This window comes from Thamnophis sirtalis, unplaced genomic scaffold (genome assembly GCF_051295495.1).
Source record: "Thamnophis sirtalis isolate CommonGarterSnake01/CBP01778 unplaced genomic scaffold, rThaSir2_p1.2 scaffold_7, whole genome shotgun sequence".
Classification (NCBI taxonomy): Eukaryota; Metazoa; Chordata; class Lepidosauria; order Squamata; family Natricidae; genus Thamnophis; species Thamnophis sirtalis.
In genome coordinates, this window is record NW_028261387.1 from 32,249,763 (window position 1) to 32,268,510 (window position 18,748).

An 18,748-nucleotide genomic window follows, 5' to 3' on the forward strand; every position below is an offset into this window, starting at 1 on the left:
ATGAAATTGAAGAATTGGGTAAAGAACTTAGTAAATAATACCCCAGCTTGAAATTCCCGTGAAACATTTGCCAACGCATGAACTGAAAGCTTATTCTCATAAATATTTCAACATTGCTAACTTTGTCAGTCAAATATATGCTACCATCTCTATTTGTGTCCATGTGCATACCAACACCATTTAGTCAAGCCAACAGCGTTGAAATATTCTATATACTGGAATTTTGCTTTGGAGGTACTGTACCTGATAGGGCCAGGATTTAACATTTACTGAACAGTGTAAAGTGTCATCAGAACAGTGTTCTAGTCATCAGTATCATATGAGGACCATCAGTATTCTTAAAGAGCTATCATTACTGTAAACCTTAAAATGAGCTAAAAATAATAATGTGTTATTTTATTTTACTTATCAGATTTATTTGCCATTCATATCACAGTTCCAGCAACTCTAAATTGACTCTTTAGTACTGTGCAGAATGTCAAATTTTCTTTTTAATTATTATTTTATTTCATATGTAAAATACAAAGAAAAGTAGAAATAAGAAATCAGGGGAAGGAATGTCCAAAGTGATCTTTGAATGTTGCTTTGGAGGACATGGAGCAGAGGTGGGTTGCTACTAGTTCGCACTGGTTCGGGTGAACCGGTAGTGGAAATTGGCACTTGCTTGCCGAACTGGCAGGGACGGCAGGCTTGACACGCCCCCAAACCTGTTCCCCGGTTGTCACGGCTGTTGATGGCCTTGTTTTTAATCATTTTTTAATGTTCTGCGCATGCGCAGAATAATTTACCCTCAACCACGCACATGTGTGCTACGAACCGGCAGCAATGCTGACAGCAACCCACCCCTGACATGGGGATGTCTGTGTAACTCCTTAAAATGCCTCTCTCCTTCACATGGTAGCTGTGAATGGCAGTTGTGTGACCTCTGGAAAAGAGTCAACTGCTTTATTGAGAACAGAGTGTTGTCTTCAATATCTAAAGCACACTTTGGGGATCAAATTTAGTGTTGCCCAAGCCTTCTATAGTCTGCTGGGAAAACATTATTTGTCCTAATTTTAAGTTTTTAACAATAAGTACATGAAATTCAATGTTTGAAATCCAAGCAACAAGCACATATTTATTTAGCACCACTTGCTTGGTGTACAAAATTGTGGGTTGAAAGAGATGGTGGTAAATAAATAGAGCTATAGCTTATATATTCTAATCAAAGTATTCAAGGATGTTCTTTACACAGGACTGAAGCATCTCTTTTGTTTCAGGTTTCTGCATCCTACACTACCTGTCTTCTCAAAACTGGACAAAATTATATTACATGCTTTATCTCTGGCAATAGTAAGCTACTTCCTTCTCATTTTTGTGGGAAAGAAGTATGCAAGTATTCACAACTATCACATCCGACACACTCAGGTAATAGTTATATATCACAAAGCAGAAATTGATGGAGCTCTGGGAGAATAAAAAATATATAATTAAATATACTTTCCCATAGATTTCCAGGGTCTGTGGAAGGCATGCAACTCTCTGGTCACTATTTGTCTCCAAGGACATTAGAGATATATTGGGACATTTGAGATAAATATGAAACACAAGCAATTCTTCACCAATTTAACTGATCAGTCAAAAGCCTTTGCATAGCTTCCTCCGGTGCACCAGTTGCATACTTTTCTGGATCAGGAGATACTCCAGACCATCAGTCATACTCTAGTCACTTCATAACTTGTTTGTCGCAATGCGCTTTATGTAGAGCTATCCTCCGAAGTACAGAACATGGGCAGTGACCAGCCTACATCATTAGCTATGTTTCTGGTTGCAATTCAAGATGGTGGCTTTGATCTATAAAGCACTGTGTGGCACAGGACCTGTAATTTGAAGGGATGTCTATCATCTCCTGTGATGTGTATCCAGCAGGGATGTGCAGTCAGGGGAGGCAGGGGAGGCAGAGCCTCACCACTGTCGTCATGAAAAGAAAAAAAATGTAAAAGGAAAAAGGCAAGAGCTGAGCAGGCTGAGCTAGTTGCTGCCAGAGTCACCATGGATGATTCTGCTTAACTGTTTAAAAAAGCCTCTAAAAAAGTGCCCTCTACAGGAGGAGGCAGGAGAACGACGTGCCTCATCTAGTCTGACTTTCGGCGTTTTATGATCATTCGAGCAGAGTTAAGTAAGGGTTAAAAGCCTAAAAATTCCTGACGTAGGTGAGGCACATGTAGTTTGATTGCAGGCAGAGACACGTTGCCTTTTCAAACACACACACACACACACACACACACACAAACACACACACACACACACACAGCTGGATAAAACTATATAAGCCCAGCTTCACTGATTACAAGTTTGAAAATGCAATGTGGCTCCGCCTGCAATCAAAGGTTCGATCGGCTCCTCTCTGGCTTCTCTGCCTCTTCTCTCACCCCAGCCTACAAGCAGGAGGTGAGTTGGTGGGTGGGCTTTATTGCGTTTCAGGCATTTCCCACCCAGACCGCAGGCTGCATTTGCAATGGTGGAGGTGTTTGGGGAAGGCAGCAGGGGAATGGGGGCGGGGTATGGCAGAGAAGCTGCTTTCAAGCCATTGGAAAATATATCCAATCCAACTTCTGTGTTTGTGTTTGTTTGAGAGAGAGTGAGTGAGAGAGGGAAGGGGGTAAGAGAGATAGACCAATCCAACTTCTCTGTGTGTGTGTGTCTGTTTGAGAGAGGGGGGAGGGAGGGAGAGGGAGGAAGGAGGGGGAGAGAGAATAAAAAGAATGAAGGAAATTTTTTCACAAAAACAAATGCTGTAGCTTTAAATCGGAACTGAGCATGCCTGGCTGTGGAATTCTGGGAGTTGAAGTCTACAAGTCTAAAAAAATTTGAAACCCACCACTGTGTCAGTGCCTCACCAGCCATAAACCTCACCGCACTTCACTGCTATCCAGCCAATACAAACTCACAGGGTTGTCACACTTTGGATCCCTTCAATTAAAATGGGTCATCTTTTGGGACCCAGGAGGTATGCCTCCTCTATTGTGGGGCCTGTCCCCAGAATGAAGCTCCCCCTGATATCCATACTATTAGTTTCTCAGAGCATTTTGAAGACCTGGCTCTTTCCATATCAGGGCCAGATTTGCCATCTTGTGCTTTATCTGCTTTCCTATCTATTTTTTGTTGATTTGTTTTTGAATTGTATTGCATGTTAATCTATTTACTACATTACAAGCCACCTCGAGTTGTTTGGAGTCAGGCAGACCTAAATTAAATAAACTAAATTAAGTCCCTGTGGGTGCTCCTGATTAAAAGTGTGACAGCATCAGTAATGCAATTAAACTGTTCTGAAAGACTTTAAGCCTATCACAACACATAAAATCAAAGTTACAAGTCCAAAAAGAAACAACAACAGAAGTAATTGCCCATTGAAATTATAATTGAAATTATGGCTTTATCTATTAGGTATTTATAGAATGGTTTTCTATAAATACCTAATAGATAAAGCCATAATTTTAATGGGCAATTACTTTTGTTGTTGTTGGTCATGCTGGCTGGGGAAATCTGGGAGTTGAAATCCACACATCTTAAACTTGCCAAGGTTGAAAAACACTGGACTATACTTTACACCTTTTGAACATGATTAGGCAGAAGTCCCTCCAGGGGCACCCGCAGTGGTGTGTCAACAGCATCACAATTGCAGATAAAACTTGGCAATCAAAGCCCACCTCCTTCTGAACATGCATTACACGTATTACACGCATGTAAAAAGAAGTGGGACTTTGGGTGCTGAAATCATGGTCACCATTGTGATGCTGCTGATCCTTCCTGTGGATTCCTCTGAGTTCTGCAGGCATTGTGCAAACCTAAAAATATTCAAGAAAGCAGTAGGGTCCATTTTTCCAAAAAAGCACTGTTTATTTAAGAGATACATTAACTGTAATGACTAAATGTCTCCCTAAAACAGAAACATCTTTTGATATGGATATATTGATATTCTGAAGTTCCTCATCCTTATTTTTTCTAATGGAAAATATTTGTAGTCCTTATTTCTCAGCACAGTAATCTGAATACCAAGAGGTTTATCTTTATTTATCATGTACAGGATTTAATAGCAATTGGCCTATGCAATGTCTTCAGTTCATTTTTTAAGAGTTTTTCTGTCAGCTGTGCAATTTCTACAACTGTTATTCAGGAGAAGACTGGTGGAAAAACACAGGTGAGTTAGCTCCAGTGATGTTTCAAGTCTAGATTTGGGTGTATTTGTTAGAACATGGTTTTCTCTGCTCTTTGGACCATGCAAAATGGACCATGCTTTACAGAGTTTGTTAGCACGAGCAAAATGTTAAATAACTACAGCATTTGAAAAATTGTATTATCACTTCAATGGCTGCCCTTGGAGCATTATTATCAATCTCAATAGAGATGCTGTCTGCAAGAAGTCATGGGCAGAAATCTTGTTTACCCTATTAGGGTTTTTGGGTTAGACACATACATGTTTGCATAAATTTTGATTAGCATTATTATAAAATATAATTATATTTAAGTCAGAAGAACAGGGGAACTCTCCTTCAGATCAAGCTCAGTTCTTGGTGACTTTGTTGACATGGGATTTTTTTTTGGCAACTGTCAGAAATGTTTTATAGTTGTCATCTTTCAGGATATCTTTTTGACTCCTCAGTCTAACTCATTAGTGTAATGTACCTTAATCTCTCATCCAAGAAATAAACAAGTCTGGTAACATTTGTGTCCTTGAATTAAGAAATGTTGACCAAGTACACTATTGCCATCTAGATAAATGTTAAAAATGTAACAAGCATTACATGTTACAGTTTAAAAAGCAAATTAATAGATTAAGATAGTCAGTACAGAGCCATGATGGCGAACCTATGGCACGTGTGCCACAGGTGGCACACGGAGCCATTTGTGAGGGCACGCGAGGCGTTGTCCTGTCAGGTCCAGTGTTCATGCCTCCTGAAGCTTCCAGAGGGAGAAAAATGGCCCAACAGGCAACCCGGAAGTCTGTTCCCAAACTTCTGGTTTGTGCATTGGGCCGTTCCCCCCCACTCCAGACTCCAAGAAAGCCGTGCACGCATGCACGGGGCAGTGAGGGGGTCACATGAGCATGCACAGGAGCCACTTAATGGGGACCATTAAATTATGGAGGTTTGCACACGAGCATGTGCAATAGCGCATGCGTACTTTTGGCACCCGAGGTGAAAAAGATTCGCCATCACTGACATAGAGCAATGGTTCTCAACCTGTGGTCCGCAGATCCCTGGGGGGCCATGATGTCATCACAGAGAGTCTGTGAAGACTTGAAGAAATGTTATGATTTAAACTTGAGTTAAGTCTTGGGTGTTCATGGCCATGGTCATGCATTATCAAGAATTTGCTATTAAGTAGGGTAGTATGTAAGAGGCGAGGCAACTGGTCCAATGTTGAACCAAGAAATACAATATCTAGGCTGTAAACTCTGGAAAATCACTAGACTGTAGTAAAAAGCTATAGAAAATACCAACCAAAGGTAACACCATCAAATTGGCTGAACTGATGTGGCAAGAATGGTGTACTCCATGTTCCTTTAGTTTCACAATCGCATCTATTGGAACACATGCCTTCTTTGTAGCAGCACCTGCCCTCTAAAATGATGTTCCCTTCCACCCCAGATTCAAATGGCCTCTATTCAATTGACTGGTAATGATTTTGTCAATGCCAATGGTGTACAAGCGGTGCTCCAAATGTTTTGGAATTGCACCCAAGACACCCCATCTTTGCTTTCTTTTGCCAAATTATTTGAATGCTTTCACCAGGTCCTTGTATATTGTTGTTGTTGTTGTTGTTGTTGTGATGATGATGATGATGATGATGATGTTTGGTTGCCCAATAACCCAGATGTTTAGACTGGATTTTGCAGTTTTATCCCCCTATTGAGTCCTTCCTAAAGAGCTGGGATAGGCAGAGTTCATTGTTTCATGGTGTTAAAGATATCATTGCCATATTATCTGCCATCTAGTTGTCTCCTGGATTTTGCAGTCTGGATATTGTTTCCTGGTTCCATCAAATTCTCAAAGTAGTGGTACTGTTGCTTCTACAATGGTAAATGAATTTGTGTGACACCCTTCTCCAATGAATAAGCTTAAAAAATAAACCACTATGTATGTAATAACAAATTTTGATCTAACCACAATTGCCTTCTGTAGGCTTGGGCAGGAAAAATGAGAAGTTAAGGGAAGGTTGAGTTTTTGACAGTGCTTCTGCTTTGCCTGTACAGACAAATCATGGGTACTGCAAAAACTTTCTTTGGGAAAAACAGGGAGCAAAGCTTGGAATGGGTTTTGCCTGAATATGCCTCATCAGATTTTTAAAAATCTGCCAATCATCCCACTCTCCTCCAAATTGGTTGTATGATATCCTACCTCCAAGTTTGAGAATCCCTGGCATAGTGAAAAAGCTTGAGTCCAAATCAAGATCATCTAACTTAAAAACAGTAAACTTTATTGAAGGCAAGTCATGAATAGTTTTAGGAATCCAATGTCAAATTAAGAAATTGGCAGGCACTTTAGCAATAGTTAACCTTTTAATCAAATTAATAGAATCTTTTTTTTATGTGATGGTAGTTGAAATTTCATCATGTTAATTAACATGGTACATATCATTCTGATTATGTTCTGAAAATAGACTGAATTAGGTGGACACTTTTGACTTACAAAATATGGGAAAGAATTATCAGCATCAGGCTAACATTCTAATGCCATTTTTTTTTACAAATTAGCTTGCAGCTCTGATTGGAATTGCCTTAATGCTGGTGACAGGATTAAAATTGGGGTATTACTTCCAGTCCCTTCCAAATGTAAGTTAAAGTGAAAATCTGAATAATTTGGATATATAAATGTTGTGCTGGAATAGAAGATTGCTCTCTTTAAAAACCCAGGTCATCAGAATATTTATACTTGATCGTGTTATAAGTATCATTGCAGGATGTAAGCTGTTCCAAGTAAAACTGTATTTTGCAATTATTACCAATGATGACAGGCAACCTTGGAAGGATACCTAAAGGACTTCCTCAATATCTGAAAATATTGAATGTATCAAACCTGCGCACCTAATTTTACACACACACAACATCCTGCTTGGAACTGCTTATATTCTTAGACACTACCTGAATAAGTCTTAAGTTTTATTTAAGATTTGAATTATTAAGTTTCCACAAGTTTTAGACTGTGAATCTAACTGTACATATCATCATCATCATCATCATCATCATCATCATCATCATCATCAATGAAGGACGTTTTTAATAATTTGGTACCTGGAGCTCACCTAATTCTGGAAAATTAGAATATGTAAATATAATAATAAGATCTAAATCTTTGCAAAAGTATATAGCCCCATGATTTTGCTAATCAAACTGTTAAAGTCTATGGAAATATTTTTAGTTGCTACTACACAGTTTAGAATTTTGTGTATATTTTGTATAATATTTAGAATTGGCAGCAGTATCATTTTTTTAATTTACCTAGGCTGTTTTGGCTGCCATCGTACTCGTCAACATGTTCCCATTTCTTGAAAAATTTATGGATGTCCCTTACCTGTGGAAACAAGATAAATATGATTTTGTAAGTTTTGCATGATCTGTGCAATAATGCTAGAGAGTCAGATTAAACCAGGTAGCAGATTAATTAGCATACCATTGAACAGAGCCAGTATGCCAAATATCCTGTAACTTGGAGTCAGAAGAATGAATTTGTGGCAAAATTAGGTAAGATGATAGAGGCTAAATGTACATAAAGTAGCAAGAAGAAAAGAAAAATCTTTCAGGGTACCCCAGGTTAGATTGTGGCACCAAAGGAGAATAGGTTAGTTGGTTTTTCCAATGATAAATATTTTAACTATATTTCTAGAGGATACTACAATATGTGTATTAATACTTTAAAATGTCTGAAATCTATGTGAAGATTCCAGTTTAATGGGACAGGTCTAAGCTCAATAGCTATTGGAAGACAGATCCTTGATTTTTAGGTTAGTTGTTGACATTTCAGATTAGACCCATTGCATATTGCGACTTGAACACACTGTAGTTTAGTTACACTACTGCAATATTATTACAACAGTATTTTAACCAGATTTTTCAACTTTTTGGGTCTCCAGCCTTAATTGTGTTAGCCTTGCTTAACAAGATATCATCTCCAATGAGGAAATTGATGGATCTCATAACTTGCTTCATGAAATCTACTTCCTAGTCCTATTCATCATAGCCTTGACCAAAATATTTCAGTGATACCAAGGAGCACTTTCCGACTGTCTCCATATCAGTTCTTCCTGGTCTCCTAGAAAGTGGTATCTCCAAATAAATGAATTAGAACATTAGCTATGAGCCAAATGCTTGGTGCTTTTTACCACTAAGCTTTAACCTCAATGCAGAGGTGGTATTCAAAGTCCTCTCCAGTTCGGGCGAACCAGTAGTGGCAGCTGTGGGAGGCTCTGTCCACCCACCCCGATGTAATGCGTGATCTTCTATGCATGCGCAGAAGGTGCGTGTGAGTGCTCACATTTGTAAAACAGTAGGGAAGGTAAGTATATCCTACCACTGCTCAAAGGTGACCATTGCTTATACTGAAGCTGCTAGAAATAAAATCTCAGAACCTCTTTTAACCAACACAGAAATTTTGGCAGTATTTATTGTACAGATAACACTATTCATCTAGCAGGATGGGTTCTGACTAATTAGAAGGACCCTGTGCCTCTAGTTTCTGACATATACTTTAGTGGAGAAGAATTGCGGTGGAAAGAGCTCCTTAAGAAGATGTTCCCAATGGTATCCATGAAACATATTTCTTGAAAGTCACAAGGCTCCCTGCCGTATCTTAATTTTTTATATTGCTTTAACTATTAAGAATCAATTAATGAACATTTAGTGTGCTATATTTTCATTAATATTTCTACATCTCACACCGACCCCATAAAACATTTGGACAGTAGCACAATTCTCTGTTTAGAAATATGTTCACCTTCTGAGAAAAAAAATACAAACTTAAGTTCCAAAGCTATAATGCTTCCATGGAGTGGTAGAGAGGTCAGGGTGAATAACGAGAGTATTTTCCTTGGGCTATGTTTTGTAATATGTATATCAGTTGACTTTTCTTAATGTGATACATACTGTGTATTGTTTGGATATGTCTATGTGTATTGTGGTATCAGCTATTATTGTTCTTAGAACAACTGTTACAGTTAAACTGCAAGGGCTTTATCATACCAACAAAGTATTTTGCTTTAGGGTTATGGGTATTTAATTTATGATTATTAAATTATTAATCATAATGTTCCTGTTTTCATCTTTTAAAGGGAATTTGGATTGTGACCTTTCTAGTTGTCCTCTGCCTTGGTCTGGATATTGGCTTAGGAATTTCTTTGGGATTTGCCTTTTTTATAATAAGTGTCAGATCGCACAGGTATTGCTCCTACCATATTGTTGTCTTACTCCACATGACAAGTTCTAATGTTAATGTTTTCTGATCCTTCTACTGTAAGATGGCTTTAACTTTAAGAAAAATATTTGATAATAACAATAACTTTGTAATAAAACTAAATGCTCAATGAAATTTTTCTTCCATCATCAAGCAGATAATAATCTGCTATCTGTTGGAAATGTTCTGATTCTTGATCTCTTTCATCATATGGGAAAATATTAGTTGTCCAGTGCCATTCCTGTTCCATTTTTTTATCCAAATGATTTTAAGAGAAACCTCTTATATTGGTTTATATTTTAACATACACATCCTTGAAAATATTTTGTGTTCAAAAACATATTTGAAAAATTGATACTGATAATTCAATAATATGGCTTGAGAATAATTTATATTAATACATGATTTAGCTTTCTAACATTAGGAAGTTGAAGATAGTACCCTTGTTTTTTCCCCTGAATCCTTTCTCACATTCCATGCCCTACTTCTAAAACCTGCTTTTCTTTTCTCTCTCTGCTTTGAGGCTATATAAAAAATAGATGGAATTTATACTATATTTGCTCTAAGCTACTTTATTTTATGTTAAAAGATCCCCATACCTTCCAAAAAGTGTCTCATATATAATCCCATTTATATAAAACTAGAGCTGTAGATTTTATATAAAGGTACGCGGTGGCTCAGTGGCTAAGACACTGAACTTGTTGATCAGAATGGTCGGCAGTTTGGCGGTTTGAATCCCCAGTGCCGTGAATCGGGGTACGCTCCCGTTACTTGCCCCAGTTTCGGTCAACCTAGCAGTTCAAAAGCATGTAAAAATACAAGTAGAAAAATAGGGACCACCTTTGGTGGGAAGGTAACAGTGTTCCCTGTGTCTTCGGTGTTTAGTCATGCCGGCCACATTACCATGGAGACATCTTCGGACAGCGCTGGCTCTTCATCTTTGAAATAAAGATGAGCACTGCTCCCCAGAGTCGGGAACGACTAGCACATATGTGTGAGGGGTACCTTTACAAGTACCTTTTAGAGCTATAAAAGCTGAACTGTGCTTGTATCTTTCCACCAAAGTTGTTAGGAGGGTTGCTTTAACTGCTACCCTTTCTGATTTGCTCACTATCGTCAGGACATTACAAATGGAGCATTTTGTTTGATTAGATACTGCAAAAGACATCTGCCCCAAAACGCTGGCTTTCCCTTATCCTTTATATTCTATCAAATGGACAAATCAGAGAACAAAGAAAAAGGACAAAGAAAAAAAGGAACAAAGAAGACTTAGATGAAATGGGATGCTCAGAAGCTCTTTCTTCAGCTGCCCTCTCTATAATGAACTCTGAACATATAATTGTTGGAAGAAATGTCCATCTGGGTTCAGTTCCAAGAGGGGAAAAAGACACTGGATGCAATGATGTTTGGAAAGATGGTTTTAATGGTGGACAGGATCACAGGGCTTGAGGTCCTGGTGGAAAAAGGGGATCACATGCATTGAAGATCTTGAAGAATAAAAAAGGCAGAGATGCTAAGAGCCCCTGGGTTTTACACCCTCTCTTGGGCCCCACCTTAGAGTTTTCTATTCCTGTCTAAGAAATGTATCCCATTGGCTGTCAGACTCCCAAGGGGCAGGGGTCTTAGCTAACTTTGTAGGCTGACTGTGTCCCAGGCCTGGCTGAATCTTGCTGGGTAATGTAATCTCCCCAGGTGCCATGTGGTGAGTTCTGTTACTAGATGGGTAGAGGGCTAATCCTATCATGTCCTGAGGGTCATATCTTAATCCCATCATCCTGGAGCTGAAGTGGGGGGCAGGGAGTTGCTTTGTCTTTAAAACATGTTTCTGCATTTCTCATCCAGGGAAATATAATATTCTGCCTTTTTAATATTTCCTAGGATATTTCATTTTTCTAGTAGAGAGAGGTGGGTGCTAACTTCCTTCATAATGAAACCTATAACCTTATTTGAGATGGTAATAAGTGACTCCTTTAACTGATGATTGCTGCCTTCCTGTACTTTCCCTATATTTTCTTTTTCCAGTATGTTGCTTTTTACACCTAGGAATCTGGCTCTGTTGGGTAAATAAGTAGATTTCTCATTAAAATATAGTCCTAATGCACATCTGTGTGTTCCAAAACAGATGCAGGTAGTCCTTGACTTACAATCATATCCAGAAAGCTGGTCGTAAGTCGTAAATTAGGCACATGACCAAAAGTAATTTTCCAGCCTTTTTTGTGGTGGTTGTTAAGCAAACAGAGTGGTTGTTAAACACACCTGTTCATATGAATGGGCTTTTTTTTTTTTTGCTGGAAACCATCAGAAAGAATTGTGAATAGCAGTCACATCACTATGGAAGACCGCAGTCACATGATTGGGAGGGCAGCGCAACCATTTATGAGGGCTGGAGATTGTTTACAGGCTATAATGCAGCCATTCCATCACTGTCACAACTTCAAAGAGTTATAAATGACCAGTTGTAAATTGAGGACTACTTACACAATGTTTTGTTATGTTTTGTTTTTCTGGTCTTTGGACAAGGAGTCCCAATGAACTTTTAGTTCTGTTTTTCTAGAAGAAACTCTTGGTTGGAAGAACAAAAAGTTCCTGTTTGGAAAACTAGATGGTGTTGGGGCTGATTGATGGCAGCCTATAACAAGAACCATTTATTTTGGTTTTGGCTTTGGAAGGTGTTTTAGTAGACCATCACTTAAGTATGAGCCAGCATATCCTGCAGATGCCAAAAAAAACACTAATGCAATCTTAGCTTCCATCAACAGAGGGATAGTTTCAAGATCATGTGAAGTGATATTGCACCGGTGAGTCCACAGAACTTGCCAGGACAGTCCTACATGTACACAGTAACTAACCCAGTTCCCGATCTCTACTCCACTCTCATTTGTTAGAATAATTAGCTACCGGATTATTCTACTTTGTGGCAAATTACTATATTTGGAACAAGTATCAATACAGCATGCAGCACCAGAGGTACTAAGCAGTCCCATACATCATTGTTTATCTAGTTTTCTTGTATGATATGCAGATATTTAAAAGAAATAGTCAACACCAGCAAATGCGACTAACCTAATGCAGAAGAAATGATTAGCTTTCAGTTCAGACCAACAACATAATATATTTTTTTTCCGCAATAGCAAGGCTTCTCTATATTTCATCAAATCAGCTCTTTCTATTGGGTACAAAAAATAATAGCATATTTCCTGCACCTTCTCCATGTAGATATAAAAGTGGGAAATATGATACAAAGGAGTCTGCACTTCATCTAGACGAGTGTAACATTATGTATAAACACAATTTGTATTCACCATTATTTGTCCCTTTTCTCTAAGAAAAACAAATATTTCAGACATATTTCTAGGGTGAGATAGGTTGGAAAATTTTGATCCATTGGTTTTATTATGTTTCATAAAGAGAAAGTAGATCCAATGTATACCCTTGTTTCAGAATGAAGATGATGATATTGGGTCAGATTCCAAACACCAATATTTATCGCCGTTTCTCTGACTACAGTGAGGTAAGAGGGAGATAGAATATATACTTTATTTGCTATAATCATTTTCCATTACCAGCAAATCAACAGCTGACAGGTCCAGATAAATTAATTTCATAAATGATTGTGTCAGGCTCTTCCCGAGACAGTGATGAACATGATTAGAAACTATTTTAACTGCATTTCATGAAATGATACACATAACAGTTGACAGCCTCTGACTGAGCAGGAAAAATAGCTTAGAATTTACCCCCATACCCAGGTGCATTGTAAACCTTTTGCACGGTTTGAAGTCAAGACTTGGAATTTCTCTTAACTCCAAAGCTCTTAATGTTCACTTATGGCAAATGTTTGTAATATTCTCCAGCTCTACCATTCTAATAGATCCATCAAGTTCAGTTGGGGTTTTTAAGCCACTAACTGACTCCTGATTCCTATTCTGTTAGGAAATTATATATAATTATCAGGATTATGATTGGTAATGTCACCTTTCATCAAGCAAAATTCTTGCCATCCTGACTACCATACTGAAAAACATATCCTAACACACTATAATTAATAGTTGTCATGTGCACAATTTCCCCTCAATTTCTTAACCTATTATCAGCCATGAAAATATATTTTATTAATGGCAATTGTATTAATTACATTTGATTGATGCATTATTTTAATGCTATTTTATGTGCCTAAATGTACCGGGTATTAGTTTATGTTAAAAGTGAAAATTGATTTTCTATTCAAACTGCCATTTCAAGGCTGAAGATTGACACAGCCTTCCACCCTTTTGAGGTCGGTAAAATGAGGACCCAGATTGTTGGCTGCAGTAGGTTGACTCTGTAAGCCACTTAGAGAGTACTGTAAAGCACTGTGAAGTGACATATAAATCTAAGTACTATTGCTATTTCATTAGCAAATAATTTCAATAAAACTGCTAAAAACTTGCTTAAAACTTAAAATACCTGTTTTGACATTTGTTAAAACATTATCTTTCTATAATAAAATCCTACTAGAGGATTTCTAGAGTCAGTAGTTCATAGTTTGGTTGTTGTTTTTTCCCTAGGGACAAGAGAGTTCGTGTTTCTGTGCATTTCTGTGTGTTTGTGTATGGGTCTGTGTGTGTGTGTTGAGTTTCTAAGCACCGATCTTTAGTCACGTTGCCCTCTTGTACCTACAAGAAGGAGATAATAGCATGATACCTAGGGGCCATCCATTATGTTCAATGATCAAATATAACAGCTTGAGAACACACACTATTGATTGGAATTGCAAAAAATTCCTTGCCATGTGGTAACATTTTGAAAAGGCTCTGCATCTAAAGAGGTTTGTTTTGTTTGCTTTTTAGGCCATAGAAATTCAGGGTGTGAAAATATTCCAGTGCTGTGCTTCTATCTCATTTGCAAACATGAAACATTTCAAAAAGTACATTTTGAAAAAGGTAAATTATCCTCTCCCAATAAAGTAGTTCAAAAGCTATGCACATCTAAAAACAGAAGTCTAACTTCCCTCTTTCTATTTCAGATGGATATGAAGGCAGTGCCTCTGGATGAAAATGAGATGCGAGCCTTGATCTCAGTCAGCATGTCCAGTGTTAAAGGACAGAGCAAAGACTTAAACTGTGCCTGTGTTTGTGACCCACCTGAGCTGATACCCAGGGTCAGATGTATTTCTTATCTGTGCACACATGTTTACACAGTTGCACATGTTGACTCAAAACCTTTCTTAATTCTGAGACAAACAGCACTGAGGAAAATGCTTTCCACTTTCTTACACTTACAGCCTACAGCAATAAGCCCTAAAATATTTGTTTCCTTTATTTATTAATCAAAGCGAATGTAACTCAGATAGCCATGAAGGGCTTTAAAGTTTAAAACCAGTAACTTTATTTGAATCGGGAAGCAAACTGGCAACCAATGCAGCTCATGAGACAGAGGTATAAGATGTGCTATTTTAGGAGTGCAATAATTGTCCCTGGAGTTACATTCTCTACCAGTTGAAGCTTTTGAATACTCTTCAAAGGCAGCCCCATATAGAGTACAATGCAATAGGCCAGTGATGGCGAACCTTTTCGGCCCTGAGTGCCAAAAAGGGAGTGCACATGCACACTTGGGGCACTGAGTGCAGAAAAGGGAGCACTTCACAGGCATCTGAGCCACAACCAGGAAGAGGAGCTGCCCAGGGGGCGTGTGCATGCTGGAAAATGAACTTCTGGTCAGCAAGTCTTCTGGTTACTGCCACGCATGCGCACGCACCAATCAGCTGGCCAGCTGGCCAGCGTACATGCTCACAATGGAAAATGGAAGACCAGCTCTTCCAGTTTCTGACACTGTGGGATGCAAAAAGGCCAGCTGATTGGTGTGCATGCAAGCCAGAAACCTGGAAGAGGAACAGGAGATGCCATGCGTGCCAGGCAGCATGGTTCTGTGTGCCACTTTGGGCATGCGTGCCATAGGTTCGCCATCACGGCAATAGGCCAATCTGGAGGTGTCTAGGTCATGAATAACTAAGCACTTGAAGGAGCAGATTTAATCTGGAATCTGTAAGCAGGGCCTGCCAATCCAGGAACAAGCACAACTGTGCACAAGATGATATAATACATGCCAGGTTGGCTCTTTTATCAACAATCAAATTCTGGATGAGGGACGCCTTATTACAGTCTAACCTGGTACCAGTAGTCGGAGACCAGGACCACTGACAGTCCACTAATAGGGTATTAGGATTAAAATCAAAGACCTGAACTGCAGAATGTAGCCTACCATTTCCTCCATAGAATAATTCATAAATTGCCTAAAGTGTGATTTTGCTAATGATCTCCAAAGCAAACGTACCCATTTTTTCATGGTATGTGGAATGTGAAAGAAGATAATGGTCTGATGAATCCAGATACCTGGCAGGGAAGTACTAGCAGGCAGAATGCTTTCCCTGCCCCTTCTAAGAATTATTTCTCAGTAGAATGGAATTAGTATGGATCACTCAATGGCTCCTGTAAACTTTTTCCCCAATCAGGAACATGGCAGAGGACTGGAAAGACTTGATATAAATCCTTACCATTTTACCCCTTACCATTCCACATTTTTCTTGTTCATAAGGAAGCAGGAGGGAATTCTGATGTTAGACATCCTCTCAAAAATTAAGACCCTTCCTCCAATATCTAAGGGAGAACTTGGAGAAAACAAGTGAAATGATAAATATGACATTAAATTGAGAGTGGCCCAAAGTTTAAGCATATGAAAATGAAGAGTCTAAGAGAGATATAAACGAGACTGGAAAAAATGGATTGACTATATACAAAATAAATACGGGACTAAGAAATTCCAGTTAGCCTATGCTTAAGATCAGAAATGACTTAAACTGTTAAAAGTCAGTTCAGTAAGAAGAAGCTAAGGTCAATCTAGAATGTCATTAATTTCCTTATTTCTTTTTTCTCAATAGATTTTAGACTGTGTTAGTTAAAAATCCATACCGGGTACGGGTTCTGGGAAGTCGGGGGGGGGGGGGGGGGAAGGAGGAAGGGGGTGGGGGGGTGGAGGGAGGGACGGGTACACACACACACAAAAAATTGTACTTCAATGTCTTAATGATTGACAAATGATGACATATTTGTGTTTGTTTTTTTTAAAGAAAAATAAAAAAGTTCTGTTTGAAAATGAAGAGTCTGTAAAGAGCAATCGGAAATACAGTATAATTTTCAGTGTCACCCCATTCTCTTCTAGAATCTATTATCTCTCTTGAATTCTAGGTACCCTATAGAGAGAAACTTCAAAAGCGAGTTCCTATTGCTAATGAATCATTCTCTGCTTCTTCTTTGGCCTTGGTACGTTGGACAAGAAGCCCTTCTGATATACAATACGTCCAATCTCCAGCAAGAGAAAGTCCGTATAGCTATGCAAAGAGGAAAGAGGATCTGAATAACATGTGGTTTTCATCAGACCCTCGTTTAACAAGGTCTACAACACAGTTGTATACACTTGACTCAGAGTATGCAAGGCATAGGATTCACACTATTGTTTTAGACTTTAGCATGGTGCACTTTGTTGATTTACAAGCTTCTTGTTTATTACGGGAGGTAAGTCTCTTGTATTGTTTTAGAATTTTATTAATCTAAAACTTTGATTTAGTATATGTGTGTGTGATAGACTGTTTGGAATTTATAAATGGATATTTAATAAGCAAGATCAACTACAAGCAAGGACCTCAAGGCTTCATAAGGGACTCAAGACCTATCTCTGCCAGCTGGCTTGGGGCCTCAATGGGAGAACAGCACAGTGTAGGTGGTGATTGATCGAATAATAACAGATCCCACCTCCCTCCACTCCGTTTCCACCCATCCCATGTGTCATCTGATTTTAATATTTGGCTTTAATTTAATTTATATACTGTACAAATACTTTTTTATGACTGTAAGCCACCCAGAGTTACTCTGTGATAAGATAAGCGGCCAATAAATTTTATAATAAAATAAATAAATGCAAGCAAAACAATCAAATATAATCACTATATTTATTTTTACAGTTCCTTCATCTATATATTATTTTTCTTGCAGCAGTAAAAAAAATGTTCCACACACTTATGCTTAGCCTTCTAGTTTTGAAGGTTTCCTTTTAAAAGTATGTGGTCTAGTTAACTAAATATGGAATAGGTGTTTTGAAATAATGTATTATGAATCTCATTTAACACTGAAATTACAAAGGGATGAAGAAACTGGATGAATAATGTGGCTTGCCAGATATATACAAAATCGACACTTCCCCGAAACCTTATAACATCTAATTTATAGCATAACATTTTAAAGAACACAAATTTTGAAACACTACAGGTAGTCTGGTGATACAGATCATGTAATTTGATCAGAAAATAAATAACGAGAAACACGAAAGGATTGGTTTATTTTTCTCTACAAAACCGAAGTCCCACAGTGGAGTGAATTTTCATGTTTAGATATCACAGAATATAAAATTCTGGCTGTGATACCCATGTCAGCATAAAGCAAAAAATGTGATACATTTTATGCATGAAGCACACAGTACAGTTTGTCCAAATATGAGTAGAGATGTGTACCTAATGCATAATTTGAGTAGCTAATCCAGGATGGCCCTACATTGATTCCTTTTTTATTAGAAAAATATATGACCTTGATTCAGTCTTATCTACCTCAATGAACAAGACACTAGAATCGGGGCACTGGGCTTTGATTAATCCACCAGCAGTATCAGTAACCCAATGCACAGCAGAAACCAAACACGGGAACATCCAATTCCTCATCTTATCTAGACTGATCATGAAGCCAATCACCTAGAACAGCAGTCACCAACTGATGGTCCATGGGCCACTGGTGGTTCACGAGAAAATTTTTGTGGTTCACAGAAAAATTATTTGCATTTTTTTATATTGCACTAAATGCTATTTATCTTTTTTTTTAATTCATATTAATAGCCCGCAGGATTTAAACTTATGAATTTAGTAGTCCCTCAGATCCGAAAGGTTGGCGATTCCTGCCCTAGACTACATAGATCTGCCCCAAGTTTTCATGAAAAATAGATTTTGTTTTTAAAAATATACTGTTAAACAAACATATGCAGCACTTCACCCACACATGGCTTCAATTTGAACTGTCAGTAGATTTGCATCAGTGGTGGGTTGCTAACCAGTTTGCTCATGCTTGCGCGCATGCGCAGAAGTGTCTAGGCGGGGGGGGCGGAGTCTCCCACTGCCGCCACTACCAGTTTGGCCGAGCCAGGCCAAACCAGCAGCAACCCACCTCTGATTTGCATGATATTTAGTAATCAACTGTTTTATCTTACTATCAATAAAAATGATTTGATATGAGAAGTTGGGC

At 38.3% G+C, this 18,748-nt stretch overlaps 1 protein-coding gene across 1 annotated transcript in view; it reads left to right on the forward strand.

The window, feature by feature from the left end:
• SLC26A8 (solute carrier family 26 member 8) overlaps window positions 1–18,748 on the forward strand; it is a 41,627-nt gene that overhangs the window by 13,629 nt on the left and 9,250 nt on the right. Inside the window, exons 8-16 of the mRNA XM_087720791.1 lie at window positions 1,260–1,407; window positions 4,067–4,180; window positions 6,737–6,814; window positions 7,485–7,580; window positions 9,307–9,413; window positions 12,870–12,939; window positions 14,258–14,350; window positions 14,434–14,568; window positions 16,652–16,978. Of these exons, the coding sequence (XP_087576917.1) occupies window positions 1,260–1,407; window positions 4,067–4,180; window positions 6,737–6,814; window positions 7,485–7,580; window positions 9,307–9,413; window positions 12,870–12,939; window positions 14,258–14,350; window positions 14,434–14,568; window positions 16,652–16,978 (1,168 nt within the window). The remainder of the gene's footprint in view (window positions 1–1,259; window positions 1,408–4,066; window positions 4,181–6,736; window positions 6,815–7,484; window positions 7,581–9,306; window positions 9,414–12,869; window positions 12,940–14,257; window positions 14,351–14,433; window positions 14,569–16,651; window positions 16,979–18,748) is intronic.